The sequence below is a fragment of the Balaenoptera physalus genome (genome assembly GCF_965194825.1).
Source record: "Balaenoptera physalus genome assembly, chromosome: 21".
In the NCBI taxonomy this organism is placed as follows: domain Eukaryota; kingdom Metazoa; phylum Chordata; class Mammalia; order Artiodactyla; family Balaenopteridae; genus Balaenoptera; species Balaenoptera physalus.
In genome coordinates this window covers 24,525,779-24,553,449 of record NC_138902.1, presented here as the reverse complement: position 1 = coordinate 24,553,449, position 27,671 = coordinate 24,525,779, and the positions used below count along the sequence as shown (strand labels likewise).

Sequence of the window (27,671 nt, the reverse complement as noted above, 5' to 3'; positions counted from 1 at the left end):
ATAAGCAATGGAGGAGAACCACACTGAGATCTAGTGTCCCTCCGTGGGTTGGCATTTGGTTTCCATGATTAGAAAGCTTGCAGTTTTCAAATGTTTGAATATTTGACCTTGGTTAGTTAACTGAAATTTGACTATGAGTCAGGAGAAGACCTAGGCACTAGCTCTGACCTTTGTAACTGTGGGCACATGGTCAGACCACCCCATGTTCTCTGTGTTCTCATGTGTACATTAAGGAGTTAAACTAGTTGATCTCTGTGAAGTCTCATGTACAAATCTAAAATTCTGAGTTTAGATGAATAATATTTCTCTGACATATTTCTCTTGTTTAAGAAATGCTAATGACTGGAAAAATCTGAAGTAAGGATATGGGTCTGCCAAAAGTCTAGAGAGCAAATGAATGTGAGGCCACAATTTCTACTTTACAGTCCTCGAAGAATTATTACTGTTATTCTCATAGCAGCTTTGCAGTTTATATAATAATGTCTCTGATTTGATTGCCTTGGAAACATGAATACAAAAGTATAAACAGCAAAATTTTTGTGGAAAAAAAAAAGCATAGAGAAAGGACATATTTGAGGTTGTTGAAATAAATGTTTATGAAGTCTCCAAATGAATATCATTTGAAGGAAAACTGAATTTGGGATACCTTTCGAAGGAGACTGTCATATAATAACATGTTTGGAAAGTAAGAGAAGCCTGTATTAAATTTTGGTAACACACACACACACAAAAGAACAGTTAGTGTACAGATTTTTAATTTTTTATAGCTTAAACCTGTGATCTAAAATCAAGTTCAATTTTGTCTCTTCAAACGTTTCCAGTTAAAGTCCATCAGAATTTAAAACAAATGGCTTGTGCATAATTTAGTAAGATGAAATATTTATATAAATCAACTTTTTCCTTTTGTGGGCAAAATTAGTCAAACTTAAAAAATGCTGAAAGAAAGGCATTGAATTCACTTGAAATTTCTATTAAACTCCTCCTATTATTTTCAGTACTTTATTTTTTCTATGAAATGTTTAGAATAAAATTAATGTTACTATAATTTAAAACAGCAATAATAGTTTAAGAGATTGAGTTCTTAAAATTCTATGTTAATATATACAAATAAAATATCAATAAAATAAGCAAATATTAAAATACTAGAATATATTTAGAAAGAGATTTAACAAAAGAAAGATAATTTGAAGACTTTCCCCCTGAAGCCTGTTTCTAACAAATAATATCAGGAGAGAAGGCCATCTGTCTGAGTGCTTACTTGTTAGAAATTTGCAGGTATATTTGCTAAAACTAATCCCATCTTTCTTTTAAAACAACAAAAAGAATTTAGCAACTTTAATATCTCTAAGATATTGACAGTATTCAGGTTGCATTTGATATTGCCTGTTTCTTTTCTTTGTTAAGGACAAGTACTGAAATACTTGTACTTAACAAGTATTTACCCAACACACATGATAGTATATTAAAATGCATGCTATCCCATATCTTTGGATTTTATTGGTTGAAGATTCAGGATAGAATATTTAAATATTCTAAACCTTTAAACATAGGGATTGGGTAGTGTGGTAGTGTAATTAGACATTTTAATTGATAGTATTAGAAATCTACATTTAAATGCTATTATAAGGATTGAGAAATTTCACCAGAAGATTCGATGAGCACTAACTTCTGGGAATGTCCTGGGAGGGTGGGAAGACTTGAGTTGGATGCCCATCTCAGGGCTCTTTGTGTGGGAGAAATGTGTGGCATATGAGCATCATTTTAGGAAGAGTAAGAGAGAGCATATCTTCCGTTCAAAACCAGAGACATTTTACTGGAATATAAAGGAAGGAATAATTAAGTCCTTTTCAAGGTGTAATATGTGTTGTAAATAAAATATAGTAACTGAGCCTAGGACTAAGCAACTAGGAAGAATAACACAGAAGAGGAACCATATTCTATTGTTTTTATTTTATGTATTATAAATTTTTATAAATATTTTGTACCTATTTAAAAGTCTTAATGAATTATTGTCATTAAGGAAAAACTCTTTATTATGACACTTAGGTGATGAAAACATTCCACAAATAAAATTACAAGATTTTATAGCACTCTTATTTTACTTAAATGTAAACTTCATTTATTTTTAATTTGACATTCACACTTATATGTTTGACTTGATGTATATAGGGGAAATAGATTGTCATCATCCTTTCCATTTCAGAGTCAGTCCAAGTTAATTCATGAAACAAAAAATTTCCACATATGACATTAGGTTACAAGTCAAGATATGACTATTCAAAGCAAAGGAAACAAAAACAAAAATAAACAAATGGGACCACAGCAAACTAAATTTTTTTTTATTTGCTACCACAGATTCTTCTAACGAGCACAAGTCAAAGAGGAGGTTATAGCAAGCTGTTCAATATTATTATGAATACAGTACTAATATTTTGAAATAAATTTTGAGTCCTTCCCTAGTACGTCAGAAACATCCAGTAGCATAGTATTATGGTGAATATTATTTACTCTCCAAACCAGACATGTTAAAGATTGAAAGAGTGTCCCACTGTTACCGAACTCAGGTTTGGCTACTCTCCACCTGAAAGCCAGTACTCGAGAGGCAAATGTTGGTAGAAACAGAAAAGGTGCTTTAATCATAAAGCCAGCAATCTGGGGAGAAGGTGGACTCGTGTTCCAAAATCAGCTCCAAAATTCTGCTCAGCCATGACAGATTTTAGATATAGTCACTGAAAGAAGCTCGTCTACATCTGCTTATTCTAAGTTGTACACTGTATCTCCCCTACTGCACGTTGTGTGGCTATGATAACACAGATCCCAGTGCTTTCTTCATGATGACTGGCCCACGCCACAACTATTTCTGAGGTTACCTCGTTAATCCATCCACTCAGACATCATGGATTTTGCTCTTGGTTGCTTTGAGCATAGACAACAGGAAGGGTTTCAGTGGCTCATCTTTGCTTAGAAGATCCAAGCATGTGAGAATGGCCTTTCAGGTCCCCCATGATTTCCACACTCTTCACTACGGTTTCATGTCACCATCTTCTCTACAGTTCATTGTATGGAAGTGAATTGACTTCAGTTCCCCATTTTGCTCTTTTCCTTCTGCCTTTGCTTGGTCTCTTACCACTACCAGAAATGTCTTCCATTTTCCTTAGGTTCTTCCCTTCTCCTGGCTAACTCCCACACGCTAGTTAACACTCAGTGTGAACATCGTGTCTTGAAGAAAACGTTCCCTACCTAAGTCTGGGTGTCTTCCAGACTTTGACATTTTCTTTAGCCTTTTTCAAAAAGAACTGTAGGACCAACAAGAAATAGTACTGGCCAAAAAATACATAGGACTGTGTGGGTTGTGGGTTTCAGACACTTCTAGAAAATAACAAACATTTTAATCCTTCTTAAGAAAGTAAATGAGGCAGGTAAATGAATACTGTCAATTAAATGTTGAGTTTGTAAGTACGCTGTAAATCCAAAATGACTCAAAAAGTGTCAAAATTGAGATATCAGAAGTGCCAGAATTGAAGACTGTAGTGAAATGATATTGGTTTTCATAGTTGTGCTAGGTATTCAAGGTTGGTACTCAAAAAGAGTCAGATGAGGTAGCACTGGACAGGGTTCAAATAGACAGACATATAGTGGTCCAACATAATTCCAGTAGACTCTTGCTGGCCAGGGCTGGCCTTCCCAGTTATGCCAAGAGCTGTCTTAAAGGTGCCACATGGAATCAGACACTAGTACAGGTTATTTTTTTTAATGACAGTTTTGATGATTTTGGTTAAGGATGAAATGATTGGTCTTATTGTAAATTCCTAGAGCTTGAAAATTGACCCAAAAAGTCATTTTCTTGTCTTGTGGATGTTATCAGAGATAGCACACAGACCTCAAAATACGAATCTTCACAATAGTATTCTTCATGATCTTTAAATCTTTTCATGGACTTAAACTGTAGTACCATGCCCTTCCGTATTTTCCTCTCATAAACCACTATATTTCTATTTGCCTTCTACAACTGGTTTAAGGAAATTTTCAAATGTTATTGTTTACTACATAGTGTTTAAGAATATCCCTACTTCCATTAAACACAAACATAACAGTGAAAACAAAACTAAAGCAAAAAATATTTATTTTAATGTGAAGTGATTCCAAAACAGATCTATCTTCTTACTCTTCAGAAAATGCTTATATAATTTAAAATTTCAGAAAAAAAAATTATGTAAAAAACACAAATGCAGATAAATGTTAGTATAAAAGAAGGTGGGGCTTCCCTGGTGGCGCAGTGGTTGAGAATCTGCCTGCCAATGCAGGGCACACGGGTTCGAGCCCTGGTCTGGGAGGATCCCGCATGCCGCGGAGCGACTGGGCCCGTGAGCCACAACTACTGAGCATGCGCATCTGGAGCCTGTGCTCCGCAACAAGAGAGGCCGCGATAATGAGGGGCCCGCGCACCGCGATGAAGAGTGGCCCCACTTGCCACAACTAGAGAGAGCCCTCGCGCAGAAACGAAGACCCAACACAGCCATAAATAAATAAATAAACCCAAAGTTTAAAAACAAACAAACAAAAAAAAAAAAACAAAAAAAAAAAAAACAAAAACCTGGGACTGGGGGGAAAAAAAAAAAAAAGTTATAAAAGAAGGTGGTGATAAAGGATTTCTCAATTTTGTTTTTGTTTATTTAGTTCTTGTGACACAGTGGGTACTTAGGGTGCAGGATTATGCCTCTCACATCTGACTTTTTCTTAATTTAGAAAGCTGTGTGTGTGTGTGTGTGTGTGTGTGTGTGTGCACGCGTGCACATTGTCTTTTTTAAGCATTGTTTGAAACATCTTTTTATTGGGCTTTGCATCTTTTTTTTCTAGGTTTTATTGTTATATATCATGATATATATTTTATGATAAATTATATATGGGTTATTTATTCAAGGCCATTGATGTTTTAAAATTTGAATACAGTAAAAAGGCAAAAGACTAATATAATAAATTATTTTAACAATATAAAAAAGATATATGTCTTTTTAAAATTGAATATAGAAATTAGAAGGAACAAATTCTTTATAGATGATACTTTGATGGGACTAGATAGTTCTGTCTAATAATTCTTATACTTTCCAGTACTACTAGCCAAATGGGATATTAGATTTTAAATTGATTGACATTAAAATTTTTTAAAATTAGTTCCTCGATTGGTCAATATTTTGACAAGTAAATTTAAGGATAACTATAAATCATCTAGTTAGCTCAGTCAGCTTATACTTGACATTGATCCAAATGAACAGGTTAACTTTGCATTGTTCTACAGGGGCTGATAAACACTATGTTCAGTCAAACTTTGTAAGGAAGTAAACTCATTATAGACCTTCAGTAAAAAATAAATAAATGAAAGTTTTTAAAAATTGGTGATCTGTATGACCTCAATTCCAAAGAAATATTTACAGTAAACTCACACTTTAATAACAAGAATATAAACTATCAAAACATTTATTTGCTTTAAATAAATTAAATGTAATTGTTTAGAGAGGGTCTCTCTTCTTAAAATATTTTACTAAGTATCATTCTACTAGTTTCAAGTATCAGCTCAGTTTTTTATGTGTTAGAGGTAAGGGAATATAATTCTGCTTGGGCAATATCTGATGGCTTAACAATATAGTAAAATTTCATATTGCAAAATGTGGTTTTGTTTTCGAAAGGAATATAATTTGCCTTTTTCTTAAACATTTTTGTGGGACCACTTCTATTAATGTGTCCTTTTTAATAAACCAGTTATATATATTATATATGGTATAATTGGAACACCTCATGATAAATTGAAAACTGCATTTACATTGTAAAATGTAATGTCTCAAATCCACATATTGGAGGTTACATAAGGCTAAAATGTTTCTTCATAACATAAATGACTAAAATGTAGAAGGTAATGTTTTAGCACTCTGGAATCAAACACAAAGATGCAGCCAAGTATGTGTCATGATGATGGTGAAGCTGCTTATTGAACATTTTGTAAGGTTAAAAACCTGTTCTCTGCCTTTGCATTATGCTGCACTACTTAGAATGTCTAATGATCTTTAGAAATCAGGTTGCCAGCATGAAGAAGGCAAGGACATATTGTTGCAATAGTTTCTATTTCTCATTTATTTCTATCATGATACACATAATTCTCACATGTGAAGATTATAAAAGTTCACTTCAAATACCTTAAGATGTAGAAACTAATTTAATGCCTGTTTTCCCTGCTTGCAGGTAATCACAAGCACACCACATTAATCCAGTGAGATATTTATATATTATTTTATGTTATATGGAAGGCACTCTATGAAAGCTCACTCTCACAATATTTTTGAAAATTTGAATGCTGTTTTTTGTCAGTTGACATAGATCTCAGCACTTATTTTATTTGGAGAAGTAGTAGATCTTCTGCTATTTTTCTATCTATCCTGTCCATTAACTTACTGTACCTACAACCTGTGAGCCTAATGTTAACCTGTAACCTGTTAACCTTGGCTCATTCAGAATGTCAAGTGGATTTCTTGGGCTAGTCTAAGGCTCTGGACTATCTTTTTCAGTGTGAATTTGACTTTGTTCTAATGCATAACTAGAAGCTTCCCAGGAGATTAGGGATGTATAGGTCATGTGTAGTTTTCAGCATGCAGAGGACTAATGCACTGCTCCATATTTTTAATGAAATATGCAGACTGGTGATTAATGGTGTAACTTTGGAGTCCAGAGAAACTCTGAAATGAAAGAAAAATTATATCCTTTTATTCCTCAAAAGGACATACCTACCTTTTAATTATTTCCATTATAATCTTCATATGTGGAGAAAAATAATATTTTGCTTAAATTATCTTAAGATGTGCAAATGATCATCTAATATCCATATTCTCTGCTAGGATATAAGGTAATCCTTCTTAAAATATAAAGAGATCTACTAATTAATGGTACTTCTTTTAAATAACACTACTACACTACTTTGATTGCTTTATAATTACAAACCTAGCATCATCCAAAATGTCTGCAAGGTTCTTATTTCAACCAATTACCAAATACGCCTGCCATTTCATTGTTTAAGTATATTGAAGCAAATTATCCATTTGTTGATCTTGAGTTGTTAGGTAATATATCTATGTATCTGTATTTATATCTAGACTTTCAGCATTGCTTAGTATCAGTTTAAATTGTCACAGCATTTATTATTTCATGTTAAATATGTTCATATGCATAGTAACATAAATTTATACTATTATATATTACTTAACTTTTCTATTCCAGAAACTATTGATATAATGAAAATAATGAAAACGCACAAATATTTGGCAAAATATAAAAAAGAATACCAAGAAAGGCAGAACTGGATAAACTTAAAATAGAAATAGGACAAGATCAAAAAAAAAAGGAACCTCGTATGGATTTTACCCTTCAGTTTCAATTTTGACTTCAAGAATAAAAAAGGAACAGAAACACAGTCGGTTACATGATTTTAGTTTCTAAAATAAAGAAACATAACCAATTAATTAAAGAAAACAAAACTCTTCTTAACATAAATTGCCAAAGAAATTCGTTAAGTAGAATTTCATAAGGAGATCATGGAGCAAAATAGTAGAAAGTGTGAAAATAGTTTTAGAGTAAAAGCAGAAACATGTTTAATATAGTTTTATATTGTACCTTCCATAACATTTATGAGAACTGTTTTTAAATTGAGCTAAATAAAACTGATTTTTGAGAAGGATTAACAAAGGAAGAATCTTCAATTTATGTGTAATCAATCCACATAAATAGACAATAATAGATCTTCAAGCAATCTTCTATAAATATTTTTCTCAGCTGAGATTGTAACAGGAATAAATATCAGAGAGTTTGATGGTATAGCTTCTGATAAAAGCCTGGAAAGATCATAATTTAGATTTGCTTGTTGTGAGTGGATTCATGTGATTGAGAACAACGCAAACAGATTGTAAAGTTAACTTGGTAGTGTAAAAATTTAAGGATTCTTATCTGATGGAAAGTTTTAGAGGAGTTGGTGGAAGCAAAGCCAGATCTTCCTCGTGTAAAAATATGGATTTTACCTTTAAGATTCATTATCTTGGTATATAAAAACCTTCAGAGAGTCAAAAAAAAAAAAAAAAGAAGAAGAAAGAGAGAAAGAGAGAAATTTGCAAACTGGGTATCAAAAACTCATGGTAGGATTTATCAATATATAGGGGATGTTATGTTAAGCACGAGGCAAGTTATTTTGAGACCTGAGATATTCTGAGTTCAATTATCTTGCATAACGGCACAGCAGGAGTGTTAACAAGTTCCCCATAGGGATCTCATGTTTTCCAACCCTAGTTATCAAGTGCATCTTTTCTGCAAGTGTCCTATAACAAAAAAGTAAATAATGCCACAAAAGGAGACATCTATGGCACCTTATTTAATGTAGCCAATGATTACATGGCAAAATCCGTGTCTCATCTATGTATCTCTCTTAAATCTTTCTTAGCCTTAGGTTATATGGCACATTTTTCATGAATAGAATAAAGTAAATCTTAAGCTCCAAAGTTATGATAAAATATGGGTGAAGCACATGATCAAATAAAAGCATTTTATATATCACAAGCTTCAACCATCTCTGAACTTCCCCAACATATTCCAAAGAATATCGGGTTAAACAAATTACCTCTTGGAGAGAGAATAAGAGATAAAATAAACAATCATTTATTGAATAATTCGTTTTAGTAAAGTCTTTTAGGCATGCTTCCTAACAGATGAGAAAGGTAATAACTCTAATGGCTGGGTAGTAGAATATTTTGCAAGTTACTTGGTTTCCAATCAACTCCTTATTGCAAAATTGAAGATGTACCTAATTGAGTTGTTATCAGTTGTAAGAGTAATGATAAATCAGTGTGATGTGATTTTTTAATGTACTTCAAAAAGTTTTCAAAAATTAAGTAACATTTGTATAATGAATCTCTTTTTTTCTACCTGCTTAATTATGAGAACAACTTTCCCAATCATACAGGAAAGGTAGAATATATCTCATGCTGAACCCTTTTAAATTCCAACAATAAGTTACATTCATTCACAAATATGTCAACTAATTGGGGGAAAAGAACTATCTAAATCATTTAAAAAAGTAATTCTTATAAATTTCGGATAAGCTTTTGGGGGGGTAGTATCTTTTTAAAAATTTTAACTGGGGTAATCATTTCTGATAAATGTGTACTTTTCTTTTTGATGTTTATAAGCAAATTTGTAATATAATTGTCTTTTTATTCATTAAATATTCATTTTAATTTTACCTCAATCCAGAAGAATTATTTTTACATCCGGTGTCAGGAACTACAAAGAGCAAGCTGAAAGGATAGATGTGGTGTGTTTTGTTGACTGAAAAAAAGAAAACTGCACAACCTAAAAGTTGCAAATTTTTCAAAGACATTACTGAGGACTGTAGCCTGGGAAGGCAGCCTCTCAGATATCTCTGAGGAACTGTTCCGAAGAGCAAAGGCAGGATCCAGGATACATAGGAGTTTTTGCTAAAAAAGAAAAAAAGAAAGAAAGAAAACATGTCCTCAGACATCAAAAGATTACTGCTAATCACAAAAAATGGACACTCTCAAGATAACGACTTTAGTGTTTTCCTATGTATGGGAAGATGCAAGAGTCTGGGATCATTGAAATTATTTTTCCGTATGCATTTATTTTTTTAACATCTTTATTGGAGTATAATTGCTTTACAATGGTGTGTTAGTTTCTGCTTTATGACAAAGTGAATCAGTTATACATATACATATACATATGTTCCCACATCTCTTCCCTCTTGTGTCTCCCTCCCTCCCACCCTCCCTATCCCACCCCTCTAGGTGGTCACAAAGCACCAAGCTGATCTCCCTGTGCTATGCGGCTGCTTCCCACTAGCTATCTATTTTACGTTTGGTAGTGTATATATGTCCATGCCACTCTCTCACTTTGTCCCAGCTTACCCTTCCCCCTCCCCGTATCCTCAAGTCCATTCTCTAGTAGGTCCGCGTCTTTATTCCCGTCTTGCCCCCAGGTTCTTCATGACCTTTTTTTTTTTTTTTAGATTCCATATATATGGGTTAGCATATGGTATTTATTTTTCTCTTTCTGACTTACTTCACTCTGTATGACAGACTCTAGGTCCATCCACCTCACTACAAATAACTCAGTTTCGTTCCTTTTTATGCCTGAGTAATATTCCATTGTATATATGTGCCACATCTTCTTTTTCCATTCATCTGTTGATGGACACTTAGGTTGCTTCCTGGCTATTGTAAATAGAGCTGCAATGAACATTTTGGTACATGACCCTTTTTGAATGATGGTTTTGTCAGGGTATATGCCCAGTAGTGGGATTGCTGGGTCATATGGTAGTTCTATTTTTAGTTTTTTAAGGAACCTCCATACTGTTCTCCATAGTGGCTGTATTAATTTACACTCCCACCAACAGTGCAAGAGGGTTCCCTTTTCTCCACACCCTCTCCAGCATTTATTGTTTGTAGATTTTTTGATGATGGCCATTCTGACTGGTGTGAGATGATATCTCATTGTAGTATTGATTTGCATTTCTCTAATGATTAGTGAGGTTGAGCACTCTTTCATGTGTTTGTTGGCAATCTGTATATCTTCTTTGGAGAAATGTCTATTTAGGTCTTCTGCCCCTTTTAGGATTGGGTTGTTAGTGGTTTTTTTGATATTGAGCTGCATGAGTTGCTTGTATGTTTTGGAGATTAATCCTTTGTTAGTTGCTTCATTTGCAAATATTTTCTCCCATTCTGAGGGCTGTCTTTTCATCTTGTTTATGGTTTCCTTTGCTGTGCAAAAGCTTTTAAGTTTCATAGGTCCCGTTTGTTTCTTTTTGTTTTTATTTCCATTTCTCTAGGAGGTGAGTCAAAAAGGATCTTGCTGTGATTTATATCATAGAGTGTTCTGCCTATGTTTTCCTGTAAGAGTGTCTGGCCTTGATGGTGTCTGGCCTTACATTTAGGTCTTTAATCCATTTTGAGTTTATTTTTGTGTATGGTGTTAGGGAGTGTTCTAATTTCATTCTTTTACATGTAGCTGTCCATTTTTCCCAGCACCACTTATTGAAGAGGCTATCTTTTCTCCACTGTATATTCTTGCCTCCTTTATCAAAGATAAGGTGACCATATGTGCGTGGGTTTATCTCTGGATTTTCTATCCTGTTCCATTGTTCTATATGTCTGTTTTTGTGCCACTACCATACTGTCTTGATTACTGTAGCTTTGTAGTATAGTCTGAAGTCAGGGAGCCTGATTCCTCCAGCTCCATTTTTCTTTCTCAAGATTGCTTTGGCTATTCGGGGTCTTTTGTGTTTCCATACAAATTGTGAAATTTTTTTATCTAGTTCTGTGAAAAATGCCAGTGGTAGTTTGATAGGGGTTGCATTGAATCTGTAGATTGCTTTGGATAGTAGAGTCATTTTCACAATGTTGATTCTTCCAATCCAAAAACATGGTATATCTCTCCATCTATTTGTATCATCTTTAATTTCTTTCATCAGTGTCATAATTTTCTGCATACAGGTCTTTTGTCTCCTTAGGTAGTTTTATTCCTAGATATTTTATTCCTTTAGTTGCAAAGGTAAACGGGAGTGTTTTCTTAATCTCACTTTCACATTTTTCATCATTAGTGTATAGGAATGCAAGAGATTTCTGTGCATTAATTTTGTATCCTGCTACTTTACCAAATTCATTGATTAGCTCTAGTAGTCTTCTGGTAGCATCTTTAGGATTCTCTATGTATAGTATCATGTCATCTGCAAACAGTGGCAGCTTTACTTCTTCTTTTCCAATTTGGATTCTTTTATTTCTTTTTCTTCTCTGATTGCTGTGGCTAAATCTTCCAAAACTATGTTGAATAATAGTGGTGAGAGTGGGCAACCTTGTCTTGTTCCTGATCTTAGTGGAAATGGTTTCAGTTTTTCACCATTGAGGACAATGTTGGCTGTGGGTTTGTCATATATGGCCTTTATTATGTTGAGGAAAGTTCCCTCTATGCCTACTTTCTGGAGGGTTTTTATCATAAATGGGTGTTGAATTTTCTCGAAAGCTTTCTCTGCATCTAATGAGATGGTCATATGGTTTTTCTCCTTCAATTTGTTAATATGGTGTATCACGTTGATTGATTTGCATATATTGCAAAATCCTTGTATTCCTGGGATAAACCCCACTTGATCATAATGTATGCTCCTTTTAATGTGCTCTTGGATTCTGTTTGCTAGTATTTTGTTGAGGATTTTTGCATCTATGTTCATCAGTGATATTGGCCTGTAGTTTTCTTTCTTTGTGACATCTTTGTCTGGTTTTGGTATCAGAGTGATGGTGGCCTCATAGAATGAGTTTGGGAGTGTTCCTCCCTCTGCTATATTTTGGAAGAGTTTGAGAGGGATAGGTGTTAGCTCTTCTCTAAGTGTTTGATAGAATTCTAAATGTTTGATAGAATTCGCCTGTGAAGCCATCTGGTCCTGGGCTTTTGTTTGTTGGAAGATTTTTAATCACAGTTTCAATTTCAGTGCTTGTGATTGGTCTGTTCATATTTTCTGTTTCTTGTTCAGTCTCAGAAGGTTGTGCATTTCTAAGAATTTGTCCATTTCTTCCAGATTGTCCATTTTATTGGCATATAGTTGCTTGTAGTAATCTCTCATGATCCTTTGTATTTCTGCAGCGTCAGTTGTTACTTCTCCTTTTTCATTTATAATTCTATTGATTTGAGTCTTCTCCCTTTTTTACTTGATAAGTCTGGCTAATGGTTTATCAATTTTGTTTATCATCTCAAAGAACCAGCTTTTAGTTTTATTGATCTTTGCTATCGTTTCCTTCCTTTCTTTTTCATTTATTTCTGATCTGATCTTTATGATTTCTTTCCTTCTGCTAGCTTTGGGGTTTTTTTTTGTTCTTCTTTCTCTAATTGCTTCAGGTGCAAGGTTAGGTTGTTTATTCGAGATGTTTCCTGTTTCTTGAGGTAGGCTTGTATTGCTATAAACTTCCCTCTTAGCACTGCTTTTGCTGCGTCCCATAGGTTTTGGGTCGTCGTGTCTCCATTGTCATTTGTTTCTAGGTATTTTTTGATTTCCCCTTTGATTTCTTCAGTGATCACTTCGTTATTAAGTAGTGTATTGTGTAGCCTCCATGTGTTTGTATTTTTTACAGATCTTTTCCTGTAATTGATATCTAGTCTCATAGCATTGTGGTCGGAAAAGATACTTGATACGATTTCAATTTTCTTAAATTTACCAAGGCTTGATTTGTGACCCAAGATATGATCTATCCTGGAGAATGTTCCATGAGCACTTGAGAAAAATGTGTATTCTGTTGTTTTTGGGTGGAATGTCCTATAAATATCAATTAAGTCCATCTTGTTTAATGTATCATTTAAAGCTTGTGTTTCCTTATTTATTTTCATTTTGGATGATCTGTCCATTGGTGAAAGTGGGGTGTTAAAGTCCCCTACTATGATTGTGTTACTGTCGATTTCCCCTTTTATGGCTGTTAGTATTTGCCTTATGTATTGAGGTGCTCCTATGTTGGGTGCATAAATATTTACAATTGTTATACCTTCCTCTTGGATCGATCCCTTGATCATTATATAGTGTCCTTCTTTGTCTCTTGTAATAGTCTTTATTTTAAAGTCTATTTTGTCTGATATGAGAATTGCTACTCCAGCTTTCTTTTGATTTCCATGTGCATGGAATATCTTTTTCCATCCCCTCACTTTCAGTCTGTATGTGTCTCTAGGTCTGAGGTGGGTCTCTTGTAGACAGCATATATATACGGGTCTTGTTTTTGTATCCATTCAGCCAGTCTATGTCTTTTGGTTGCAGCATTTAATCCATTTACATTTAAGGTAATTATCGATATGTATGTTCCTATTACCATTTTCTTAATTGTTTTGGGTTTATTATTGTAGGTCTTTTCCTTCTCTTGTGTTTCCTGCCTAGAGAATTTCCTTTAGCATTTGTTGTAAATCTGCTTTGGTGCTGAATTCTCTTAGCTTTTGCTTGTCTGTAAAGGTTTTAATTTTCCATCGAATCTGAATGAGATCCTTGCTGGGTAGAGTAATCTTGGTTGTAGGTTTCTCTTTCATCACTTTAAATATGTCCTGCCACTCCCTTCTGCTTGCACAGTTTCTTCTGAAAGATCAGCTATTAACCTTGTGGGGATTCCCTTATGTGTTACTTGTTTTCCCTTGCAGCTTTTAATATTTGTTCTTTGTATTTAAGTTTTGATAGTTTGCTTAATATGTGTCTTGGCATGTTTCTCCTTGGATTTATCCTGTATGGGACTCTCTGTGCTTCCTGGACTTGATTAACTATTTCCTTTCCCAAATTAGGAAAATTCTCAACTATAATCTCTTCAAATATTTTCTCAGTCCCTTTCTTTTTCTCTTCTTTTTCTGGGACCCGTATAATTCGAATGTTGGTGCATTTTTCTGTTGTCCCAGAGGTCTCTGAGACTTTCCTCAATTCTTTTCATTCTTTTTTCTTTATTCTGCTGTGTAGTTATTTCCACTATTTTATCTTCCAGGTCACTTATCCGTTCTTCTGCCTCAGTTATTCTGCTATTGATCCCTTCTAGAGAATTTTTAATTTCATTTATTGTGTTGTTCATGTCTGTTTGTTTGCTCTTTAGTTCTTCTAGGTCCTTGTTAAACGTTTCTTGTATTTTTTCCATTCTATTTCCAAGATTTTGTATCATCTTTATTACCATTATTCTGAATTCTTTTTCAGGTAGACTACCTATTTCCTCTTCATTTGTTAGGTCTGGTGGGTTTTTGCCTTGCTCCTTCATCTGCTGTGTGTTTCTCTATCTTCTCATTTTGCTTAACTTAGTGTGTTTGGGGTCTTCTTTTCACAGGCTGCAGGTTCATAGTTTACGTTGTTTTTGGTGTCTGTCCCCAGTAGCTAACGTTGGTTCAGTGGGTTTTGTAGGCTTCCTGGTGGAGGGGACTAGTGCCTGTGTTCTGGTGGATGAGGCTGGATCTTGTCTTTCTGTTGGGCAGGTCCATGTCTGGTGGTGTGTTTTGGGATGTCTGTGGCCTTATTATGATTTTAGGCATCCTCTGTGCTAATGGATGGGGTTGTGTTCCTGTCTTGCTAGTTGTTTGACATAGGGTGTCCTGCACTGTAGCTTGCTGGTCATTGAGTGGAGCTGGGTCTTGGCGTTGAGATGGAGATCTCTGTGAGATTTTCACCGTTTGATATTACATGGAGCTGGGAGCTCTCTTCTGGACCAGTGTCCTGAACTTGGCTCTCCCACCTCAGTGGCACAGCCCTGATGTCTGGCTGGAGCACCAAGAGCCTGTCCTCCACATGGCTCAGAATAAAAGGGAGAAAAAAAAGAAAGAAAGAAAGAAGAAGACAAAATAAAATAAAGTAAAATAAAATAAAGTTATTAAAATAAAAAATTATTATTAAGAAAAAAAAATTTTTTTTAAGTAATATAAAAAAATTAAAAAAAACGGACAGACAGAACCCTAGGACAAATGGTAAAAGCAAAGCTATACAGACAAAATCACACACAGAAGCATACACATACACACTCACAAAAAGAGAAAAAGGGGGAAATATACATATATTGTTGCTCCCAAAGTCCACCTCCTCAATGTGGGATGATACGTTGTCTATTCAGGTATTCCACAGATGCAGGGAACATCAAGTTGATTGTGGAGATTTAATCTGCTGCTCCTGAGGCTGCTGGGAGAGATTTCCCTTTCCCTTCTTTGTTCGCACAGCTCCCGGGGTTCAGCTTTGGATTTGGACCCACCTCTGCATGTAGGTCGCCTGAGGGTGTCTGTTCTTCACTCAGACAGGACGGGGTCAAAGCAGCAGCTGATTCGGGGGCTCTGGCTCACTCAGGCCAGGGGGAGGGAGGGGTACGGATGCTGGGCGGGCCTGTAGCTGCAGAGGCTGGCGTGACGTTGCACCAGCCTGAGGCGCGCCATGTGTTCTCCCGGGGAAGTTCTCCCTGGATCGCGGGACCCTGGCAGTGGCGGGCTGCACAGGCTCCTGGGAGGGGAGGTGTGGAGAGTGGCCTGTGCTTACACACAAGGCTTCCTGGTGGCGGCAGCAGCAGCCTTAGCATTTCATGCCCGTCTCTGGGGTCCGCGCTGATAGCCGTGGCTCGCGCCCATCTCTGGAGCTCGTTTAGGCGGCGCTTTGAATCCCCTCTCCTCGCGCACTCTGAAACAAAGAGGGAAGAAAAAGTCTCTTGCCTCTTCGGCAGCTGCAGACTTTTTCCCAGACTCCCTCCCGGCCAGTGGTGGCGCACTAACCCCTTCAGGCTGTGTTCACGCCGCCAACCCCAGTCCTCTCCCTGCGATCCGACCAAAACCCGAGCCTCAGCTCCCAGCCCCGCCCACCCTGGCGGGGGAGCAGACAAGCCTCTCGGGCTGGTGAGTGCTGCTCGGCGCCGAGCCTCTGTGCGGGAATCTCTCCTCTTTGCCCTCCGCACCCCTGTTGCTGCGTTCTCCTCCGTGGCTCCGAAGCTTCTCCCCTACACCACCCGCAGTCTCCACCCACGAAGGGGCTTCCTAGTGTGTGGAAACATTTCCTCCTTCACAGCTCCCTCCCACTGGTGCAGGTCCCGTCCCTATTCTTTTGTCTCTGTTGTTTCTTTTTTCTTTTGCCCTACCCAGGTACATGGGGAGTTTCTTGTCTTTTGGGAGGTCTGAGGCCTTCTGCCAGCATTCAGTAGGTGTTCTGTAGGAGCTGTTCCACATGTAGATGTATTTCTGATGTATTTGTGGAGAGGAAGGTGATCTCCGCGTCTTACTCTTCCGCCATCTTGAAGCGCCTCCTTCCGTATGCATCTTAACTATCTAGGGCCAGTATCCTGTTTTTCTCCATCCTGAATTCCCCTCAGGGTGTACGATCAGGGCAGCTGCAGTGGCTGATGGCTTGATGCAGGCAACATTCCTTGTTTACTGAAATGGTAGTCAACATTTTTTGTCCACAGCTTCAACTGGAACTAATGGAAGAGTTTCAGTTATTAATAATGACAAAATCTTAGTATGATTACCAGGGAGGCTAATGCAGGGTATATGACAAAATCATGGGAGGAGAGACCAAGAATTCAACAATTCAGAGTATCAGAAAATTGTCTTATGTAGTAATTAAAACAGCTGAGAGTTATGACTGTGATGATGCTGGAAAGATGAGGAGTGAGGTAAGAGAGAAAATCTTCCAGCAATGAGGGCAATTAGGAGGAGTGGATTATGTAGTGTGATGATGTGAGATTCAAAGGTTAGGGAGGAGGAAAGTGGAAGGGAGAATTATCTGGAACTAGCTCTGAGATGCACAGAAGATACATCCCCCATCTTCCTGCCCTAGAAAAGGGAGCAAAACCAGCTACAGTTGGAGAGATAATAGGAACTCAACATATGATTGTTCTGAGTCTAGTTCAGTACTTAACTTCATAGATGAGGAAGTTAGTTTTAACGTTTTGCAAATTCATAGTTACTAAATTGTGAAGAATTTTGCAGTGCAAAATGTAAATATATATAAACACAGATTAGTCCCGTACACTCTCTACAGATTTATTAAATTCATCACTCATATTTAGAATAATGAATCTCAGGCATTAAAAATTCCTCCTACAGATAACAAGGTAAATTATATCTTTCACTTTCTAAAATGGTAAGTACACGCATTCATTCTACTTCTAAATATGTTCAGCAGAAGAATTAAATAGGAAAAGGTTTTTTATCTTGTATGTTATTGATGTAAATCATTAATGGGTACATAATTAATATATTACTCTTGCATACACATAATGGGAGGTGAAACAAAATCTAACAGCTGGACTCTTTTTAAAAAAAAGTTTTTGAACATTCTTCATTCATTCATTCATTTTTGCCACTTCACTGATTTTTTGACATAAGTAGAAATTCTGACTCCTTCCTTTGTATTCAACATCTGGTTGCCAATGGCACTGGGTCAGGCAAGCCCCCAGGCAGACAGTACAGTACACCATTTGATTTGCCTGAATTTGAAACCAAGTGCTTTAAATGAGTGTATTTAAACTTCTCAGAAAGAGAAGATTAAATACTAGTGTAAGGGGAAAATATTTTCCCCTACAAATTCCTTGGCTTGCTTTTATCAGGCAATGAAAATTTTACAATATAGCATTTTTATTTTGCCTTAACTGCCAAGAAAGTCAAAGTAAAATTTGGGGTTCAACTCTAGCAACAAGATATGTGTTTGGACACAATTATTTCTCATGGTTTTAAAGGTCTTTAGTTCTGTTTATAGATTTTAGTGCCCAATTTAACATTGTGTTTAAGTTTATAACATGCTTAATATCTTTTGGGAAGAAGTACCGTTTTAATAAAAGCATAAATATTTTATGTTTTTCTCCTCTTTGTGTTTGCTCTTCATATGGCATCTGCCTTCTATTTTTTCATGAAAAACAGAACAATTAAGGAAAACTGTAATACTTTTTACACTTAAAAAAGAATTTAAAAAGCCTGTGATAATTTTTCAACTAGGAAAGAGTTCACTTATTTCTCATATATCACTAATTCTATGTTTTAATAGAAAAAATGCCTTTAAATACAATATTTACTTATATTAGATTGGTTAATTTATTACATTTAAAAATTCCTAGCTGTTTCTACTTTTTTAATATAGATTGCATCAAAAGATCAGAAATAGCAGAAGTAAAACCAATTAATCACTGAAGGAGTAATTAGTAAAACTTTATTCTGCACACACCAAAAAGACAGTTTGAGAACTGGGAGCATTCAAACCAAAACACAAAATGTGGCTCAGAGGGATATTGTTATAAAGCAGCTTATATAGTAAAGAGTGACTATCCTTCACAGTGATTTTGTCTTAAATGATAGGGAATTGGTTAGTGGTTACCTCATATCAACCTTGGGAAACAGTTTAAGTTTTGCTTATGATTTCCAGAGGCATAAGCAAGAAATGACCCAGTTCAAGCTAGTCTTGCAAAATAAGCTACATTAAGCTTTGCTTGTAGGACTAAACTGGTTTGGTCTGCTTAGGGAATTTTCAAGGCTGGTCTCCATTTTTTAAAAATTTTAACAGTAACGTGTGTTGTAAAACAACTTATTCTTTCTCTGTGATTTAAAAATATATTTTGAAAATAATGGATCAGCTTTAGACACATATAAAGGTTACTTTCTTCATATATGAAGTCCACTAACCTTTCTAGGAAATAAAATTAAATCTATTTTTAAGAATGAGACTAACTAGGAACCAAATAGAACAGGTAACTGCTCTGCTATTATCGTATGTGATCTGGCAACTCAATAAAAGTGTTCGAGTAGGAATACAGAAAAATGATTGATGAAGAAATGCTCTCTCTCCTGTACCACTTCACATTCAAGTTAAAATGTGAACACGGAGAATTTGGGGAAAGCAGTTTAACAGCTCTAGATATTTCCATGATTAATACTTCTACCTTAAAATACAAATTTCAACAATTAAATGATTTTCATTCTGAAGGAAATGGAATTTCAAGTAATTGTTTTAATTAACCAAAGAATTTAAAAACTACCTATTTTTCATCTTCTTAAGTGGGTCAAACTCTTAGGAAAGGAATGAAGTGGCTGCCTTGGGCAGAGACATGATGCATATAGATCAAATCAAAATGTGATATGACTTGTTCCACTTAAATGGCTTTTTAGAAAGCTTGCTCTGGGTCAAAAAAGAAAATAAATGGTGCAAGAGTTTGGTAAGTTTTGTGTGACCTGAACTCAAATTCAGGTAAACACGTGTAGCCTGAGTGCATTAGGTTGTAAATATACCCAGTTCAGTTCACTCACTTACCAGACATTTATTGGACAGGAACGAGATGCCAAGCATGACACAAACTATACTTTCAAAAGTCTGTGTGTGTAAAAGAAAATGACAACACACACTATGCTTTCAGGACAATTCAGTCTAATGGAGGGTATAAACAAAGGAATGATGGAAAGCAAAGCAAAGCAAAGATCCTGTGACAGCTACTGTGATAGACATCAACACAGATGGAGAAACTGGAGGGTGGGAGGTAAATTTGAACTCTGGAGGAGCAGGAAAGCTTCACGGAGGACATAACTGAGTTGGGACTTGAAAAATATCTATAATTTTGCCAGTTATGGAGAAGTGGAGAAGAATTTCAGGCACAGGGAACAGAGGATGAGAATGCACAGAAGTGACATATTTTCAGAAACATGGAAATTTGGGTAATTCTTGCACGGTGAAGTGGTGTGAAATAGAGCTATAAAAGTAGAATTGAATTGTATCAAAAAGTGCCTTATATATATGCGAATTTTGTTCCAAGCAGAGATCGAGGAATCAATAAATCTATTATTTTGTTTTGCTTTAATTCAAGAATATCAATATTTTTAATTTAAAAATATTTTATAAAAATAACACTGGATATGAAGAATTAATGTAAGGAGGAAATGGTTATTGTGATGTGAACTACAAGTCTATTATAGGAGTGATCACGGGAAAAACAGGAAAACATATGTTTAAGAAACATTTCTGACATAGCTGGTTGGATATTGAGGAAAAGGAAGATAGAGAGTTTAGTGATAATGTAGGTTTATTGAAAAAATGAATAATATCTATCAGTGAAGATAAGAAAACTTACTTGGTAAAACTGTATAATTCAAGAAATGACATATCAAATTTTTGCCGTCTACACTGAACAATATGGATAATTAATTATGCTCTCTTTTAGGATTGCAAGTAGGGAGACTCTCATAGGTGGTATATTTTAAAATGTGTGTGCAGAGGACTGTTCAGAAGTACACTCTCTTCCTCTAGAACCTGAGAAAAAATTTTAAAATTTGCAGGGCAGGTATAGAGACACAGATGTAGAGAATGGACATGTGGACACTGGAGGTGGGGAAGGGGAGGGTGGGACGAACTGGGAGATTAGAACTGACATATATACACTACCATGTGTAAAATAGATAGCTAGTGGGAACCTGCTATAAAGCTCAGGAAGCTCAGCTCTGTGCTCTGTGATGACCTAGATGGGTGGGATGGGGGGGGCATGGGAAGGAGGTCCAAGAGGGAGGGGCTATATCTATACATATAGCTGATTCACTTCATTGTACAACAGAAACCAACACTACATTGTAAAGCAACTATGCTCCAATTTAAAAAAAAATATGAACCGGACTCTTACTGAAACGTAGATGATGGCAGTGTGAGGTTGTATCTTACCATTTAAGACCGTGTATGTATCAGATATTTATTTAAGAGACTGAAATGTTTAATGGAATTTTAAAATATATTTTGTTCAATTAGTCTTTAAATATTTGCAGTTTTGAAAGCTTAGACTGTAATCATCCACCAGAGACACAGTATCTCATAATAGTTGACAGGGGAGATTCTTTACCCATATATCTGGGTTCAAATATTTCCTGTTATTTATTAGCTGTGTGATTTAGAGCAAGTGACTTATACTCTCCTTGCTGAAGTTTCTTCATCTGTAAAACAAGAATGATAATAGACAATACTATTATTAGTAGAGTACTGTAATTACAATGAGGAATAAATAATGAAAGTAAACACTAAGAGTGCCCTTAGCAAAGGCTAGTAAGCACTGATCTAAGCATTTGAATACATGTTCTCATTAATTCATTATGAGAAGCCCACAGATTATGTATTATTACCCTATTTACAGATGAGGAAATCATGGTAGAGATGCTGAATGACTTGCCAAGTCAAGAAGCCAGTGTTTGGCAGACTCACTATTTGAACTCAAACAGTCAGGGTTCACTGTCTGTCTTACAACCACTTTATTTCTTGATTCTTTCATGGGTGATTTTATTTTAAGCTTTAAAGGTAGGTGAGCTCACATATGTAAAGTATTTAAATCTTTACATGTATGTCTGGCATTGACTAAGTGCCAGTAAATGTTAGTTGCTTTTCTTACTACTACTCTTTCTACTACAATTTAATAGTTAACCTATGAATGTCAGAAACTGAAGTGCCTGATATACATATAACATCTTATGTGCATAAATGCACAGCATCTTCTCATCAGTATAACTGATACTTTATTAGAGAAGTCTCTGTCACAGCAGCTTGTTACTAGTAACATTCGCTCTCTCTTTTTTTATTTACCTGGCTTATTGTTTGTCTGGTTTACTAGATAATGAACTCCATAAGAGAGGAAAGTTTGTCTACCCTTTTTCTGTTTCATACCCAGCAAAGAGCTGGACACATCATAGGCCCTTAGTAAATATTTGTGATAAACAAAGGTGAACACAATAGAAATAAGAAGAAAAGGATCTTTTTTCCCTTAGTAAATATTTATGATAAACAAAGGTGAACATAATAGAAATAAGAAGAGTAGGATCTTTTTTTTCCCTCGGTCACTTGCATAGCCTATCAACAACATTGAAATGAGGACACAGTGCATTATTTTTCTATAACCATTAACAAGGTGACAAGCAGGCCCTTGGCATAAAGAGTGTGAGCATAAAAGAGTTGTAAGAGAGGGCTCTCAGGCCCCCTTCATGGTACCATTGCCTTTCTCCCTGATTGCCTACCTGCTTTGTCTCAAGAGAAGCGTAAGAAGGCAAATATATTTCCTTGAGTCACAGCCAAGATGCAGGTCAGCTCCAGAAAACTATGAAATACCTGCTACAGGAGATTTCTTGGTTTTGGAGGCAAAATATTTGAATTCAAAGAAGAAATTTTTCTTCCTCCAAAAGAGATATGTATACTAATATATTGTGCAGAATAATATAGCACCTACTTACTTACCCTTATAGACTTACATATCTTATTTCTATTTGAAAGTTAATACTACCAGATAACTTTTCTCCCCTTCATGTTCTCAGCAAGAATAAACCATAAGGAGTATTGATATGTTTATTTTAATATCTGAAACTAGACCCTAGCTTTCAAAGTTTGGGAGCACAGAATTATAAAGAAACATGAAGAGGGAATATTTTTAAAAAAGAGTGAAAACCAATGATTTATTAGTGGAAGTTATTTTCTTATATGGAGACCTTTGGAGAAATGAACACAAGAAAGAAGATATGAAACCTGCTTAAATGTCAATTTTTTGGTAAGAAGTAATTTCTTGGTACTGGTTTTCACCTAAGAATGTGTTTGCGAGAAGATTTATAAATTGTTTAGGATTGATTGAAAGAGTTGCTCTTAGTCTTATCAAATATATTTTTATCACATATGTATATTTTAATTAATCATGTTATAATTAATATACGAGTGTATATTGTGTGAAAGGTCATGCTGTGGACCTAAAATGCATAAGCCATGGTTCTAATCCCCAAAAATGTCATCGGGGTGATATATCAATATAATGCAGAAACGACAGTGTGATTCGTCAGTGAAAACAATGCTCTTACATGCATTGCATTTTGTTTACCAGCAACAGTTACTCGATTTTGACTCAGTTCACCTGATCACATTTTAATAAATCAGTATAACATACTGATGTCACCTGAATACAGTGTGAAGAATTGTCTGTGACCTCTGATAGCTATATGTTTATAGCTTTAGTCAGTAAAATGATTGCTGTTTTTACCATAGTAGAATTTTAATCTAGATACAGAAATTTAATTCAGAGGGGAAATTTGGTGGAATCATGTAATGAAAAGGAAAGAATGCCAGGGATAGAACCTCAATAGGATCTCTCTGGTTAGAGAAAGAGAAAGAAGATTGATATATTGTAAACAAAGAGACATAATGATTAAACTTTCCATTCTAACCCAGAGCTCTTTCTCTAGTAAATCAAATTAAATACTTATTGCCTTTTTAAAACGGACTTTTCTCTCATCTTAAAATATTTAATAAAGTAATACTCATTTTAATATACTTACATAGTTCTTATAGTGTACACTCTAATGGTTGTGCTTTTTTATGCTACAGTTCACAGAAACTTATGTTTAGTAATTCAAATATGAGCATATAGTGTCATCAATTTTTTAAAATCTAAACAACAGTCATATATGTTACATCATAAAAATATTGAAATATATGAATGAAAATTCAACCAACATATTTTTACAATGTTTTGAACCACAAGGTGCTTTATAGGCTTCTGCTCTTCTTAACATTCAAATTAATTTTATTTAATTCAAAGCTCCTTTCTTAAATACAGGGGCAACATGTATTTAATTTTGCCAATTTAAAATAAAATATTTTTGTGCTTTAATTAGCCATTCTCTTTGTGCAGTATCCTTACTGGATATACTGTAATTATTTGCAAATAGTCCTTACTCCACAATCCATATTGTAAACAGAATTTGAATATGCCCTTTGAAAGGAATGAGGGAATTAATTAAATATATTTCATATATTTTCAAAAATGAACGTCTGCAGCCTAGAAATACCTATGCAAAAAGGACTAGATTTTTTTTTTAACTGCAGGTATAATACTTTTGATTTGTTGCAAAAATAAATGAGTTGTGATAAGAGACAGAACGAAATTAGCGTGGTTTTGTACAGCTGTGTCTCACTTCAGAGAATAAATCTATTCTTGAAAATGCAGAAAATTACTTCAAAAAATTAAGCCTTAGTTTAGACATACTAGCAAACCCCACTTTTAAAGGAACATTTGTTTGTGTATATATGTGTGTGTGTGTGTGTGTGTGTGTGTGTGTGTGTGTGTGTATCTTTGCTCAGTGCTTTGCATATAGTCAGAAGGGGCAAAACAGCTTTAGGGAAAAAAACCTATAAAATCTTTATTGTGTATATCCAAATCACAAATTTCAAATTCTTTTCTCGAAAGAGTTTTTATATGGCTCATGTATGAAAGCACTTGTGTATTTACATTGACATAGAAGTGACAAAGCACCTACAGGTTGAGGATGGTATTGGGAGAGATTTTCATAGAATTTCAATATCTAGATTACAAGCTCCATGAGGACAGGTATTGTTTTATGTTTTGATCCCTGAAATGTTCCAAGCCTGTACGTCATACAGAGTGAGCACTCAATATATTCATGATTCTCAGAATACTTTTGTTGAATGAATGGACAGTTTGTGAATGATCACCATGCTTGTTTTAGATAATAAAAATGAGAATGTAGCCAGTTGTAAGTTACTTGCTTGAGGCAGGTAGTGGCAATACCTAATACATAGGTTCCTAAGGCAGTGATATTGTCCTTCAGTAAAATACTTTACTCTTAAGTGCTAAATCAGTGATAAAAGTAAACATCTAACCAAGGTTATTTATACTAAAATATGTTATACTCTTTTATTCTATATACCTCCTTTCTTAAATCATCCTATGATTTACAAAGCATTTCTTCATGAGCTAGATACATAAGGTAATATCAATTTTATTATGACGATTTATTTCTCCATTCAATAAACACTTAGTAAATGCTTTCCTTCAGCAGTATGCTAAGTAGTGGGAATAAAATTGTGTACACGTGACTGCCATGGTCCCTGTCCCATGGACGTTTCCTCTTGTGACAGAAACAAATAAAAAACAAGTAAACATATACATTAGCAAAATAAATTTGTCATGTGATAGTGCTTTGAACAAAATTAAAGGAGATTGGGAGTTTGGGGATTGAATGAATCTGTAGTTACAGTGATCAGGGGAGGCACTTTCAAGAAGTAACATTTAAGCTGAGATCTGAAAGCTGCAAGTTCAGCTTAAAAGTGACTTCCCCATTTGTATAGGGTCTAAAATATCTCCAAAGGCAGGCATCTATGCCACTAGGAGGGGGGACAAGGAGAGAGGTTACTACAGCTGTGATGTGCAATAATCAGTAGAGTTGGAAATGTTTGCATCGAGTAGTTAATTCCTATTTACCAAAATGGAAACATCCTTATTATGTCAAATAGTTATTATGAGGCCCGCATATTTTTTATGTTGTTCAACCAGTGTTTGGGATGTTAAAATAACTGCCTAATAGAAAACAAAGAAATAGAATTTTGATAATACCCAAGCAAGTGCAGTATAAATTTATATATCAAATTTTGACTATATTTCTATTTTTTATTTGATTTCTTTATTTTATACATGTTTCCCAGGATAGTCCACTGGTCTTACAGTCTGACAGGAATGTAACAGTGAATGCAAGAAATCACATGGGGCAGTTAACGGGACAGCTGACAGTAGGTGAGTGCTTTGGGGTAAAGATTGCTCATACCATCTTACTCCATTTAAAACTCTGTGGTTGTTTAAATTGGGAAACGCAAAAGTATATTATTTCTCTAATATATATTTAGGCATCCTATTCCAGCCCAATTAGCTTGCACATGATTTGATTTGTCATAGGCTAGTTATGGTCATTGTTACTCTTGTCACTGTGTTATTGTGAGACTGAATTACATACATTTTGCTGTTATTACTCTTGAATTATGAAATGTACCACTTTCCTAACAATATCTCCCTAGTATATGTTAAATTATAGTAAATAGGCTAAAACAAACATGAGATGTAACACCTATGTATCCTTTGTTCTAAACAAATAATTTACTAATTATTATCTGCTTATAAAATTAGAAAAAATAATACAGTAATTGAATATAAAAAATCGTAACATTGATCAATTACTTATAAATTTGATGTTGAAATTATATATCTTAAGGTTTATAGGGTGTAGAAGTTGTAAATGTAAATTTATGATAAAATATTACTAATGTTTTCTCATATTGTCAAAAAATTAATTTAGAGATTCGTTAGTGGCATTGTTATTTGACTTAATTTTTATAAGAAAAAAGGGAAATTAAAAGTCAATTGTAATTATGTAAAATGCTACAAAGACTTGATTTGTGTGTAATTGCTAAAATATTTTTGAAATACTGTATTTTTCTGTGGGAAAATTACCTAATACTTACTGATATTGTGTATGTATGATAGTATATTATAAAGAGTAAATTGCAATTTTGAGGGCTGAGTTATCCTTATCTTGAGAAATTAATCATCTAATGCAAATGCATGTTTCCAGTATTTCTAATTAAATTACAAAAGAGTATGACATATGAAATGTGAGATTTATAAACATGAACTTGATTCTGTCCACTTATTTCTAGGTATATGAAACACTTTTTGATGTTACTCGCTTTAATGAAGCCAAAAGTGAAACTTATATTGTGGCATATGTGTATTTTGAAAAAATATAATTGCATTTTATTTATAATAATTAAATTTTATTTTGCATTTTCTTTACATTATAAAAGTTGGTCAGTAGATATCTATCAATTGCTACATTTGATAGTATTTTGTGACATGATATCAATTACAAGGGGGGGCTATAGACAAATGGATTAAAAATTAGAGAGAAGAAATATGTCTATGGACACAGAACTGATTCAGAAGCACCAGGTGCTTAATTTAAATGTCCATGCCAATTTACTATTGCTATGTTGGAACTGCAGAAACAGGCCTAAACTGGGCAGATTTTCCGTATCATAATTTTTTTAATGTTGAGAACTCTTTAGCTAGATAGAACTTTATTCTGCATTCTTTTCTTGGTTAAAAAAAAAAACAAATGTCCATAGTGGAAATGCCAACCTGTAAATTAAACACACAAAGACCATATACCAATGTCCACTGTCACATGCAATCACTACATAACTACTGTACTACCTATAGAGCAAAGCGGCTGTTTGATTTTATGAAGGATAATCAAATACCATTTACATTTTGCTACCTGCTCTCCTGCAGTAAATATAAAGAATAATATTATTGTGCTTGTGTTTT

The 27,671-nt window shown here is 34.8% G+C and overlaps 1 protein-coding gene across 2 annotated transcripts in view; it reads left to right on the top strand.

Annotated features, from left to right (window-relative positions):
* The window catches only part of SGCZ (sarcoglycan zeta), a 921,176-nt gene that overhangs the window by 786,892 nt on the left and 106,613 nt on the right, over positions 1–27,671 (top strand). For both annotated transcript variants that reach the window (XM_082444679.1, XM_082444678.1), the window contains one exon: positions 25,997–26,084. In XM_082444679.1, the coding sequence (XP_082300805.1) occupies positions 25,997–26,084 (88 nt within the window). The remainder of the gene's footprint in view (positions 1–25,996; positions 26,085–27,671) is intronic.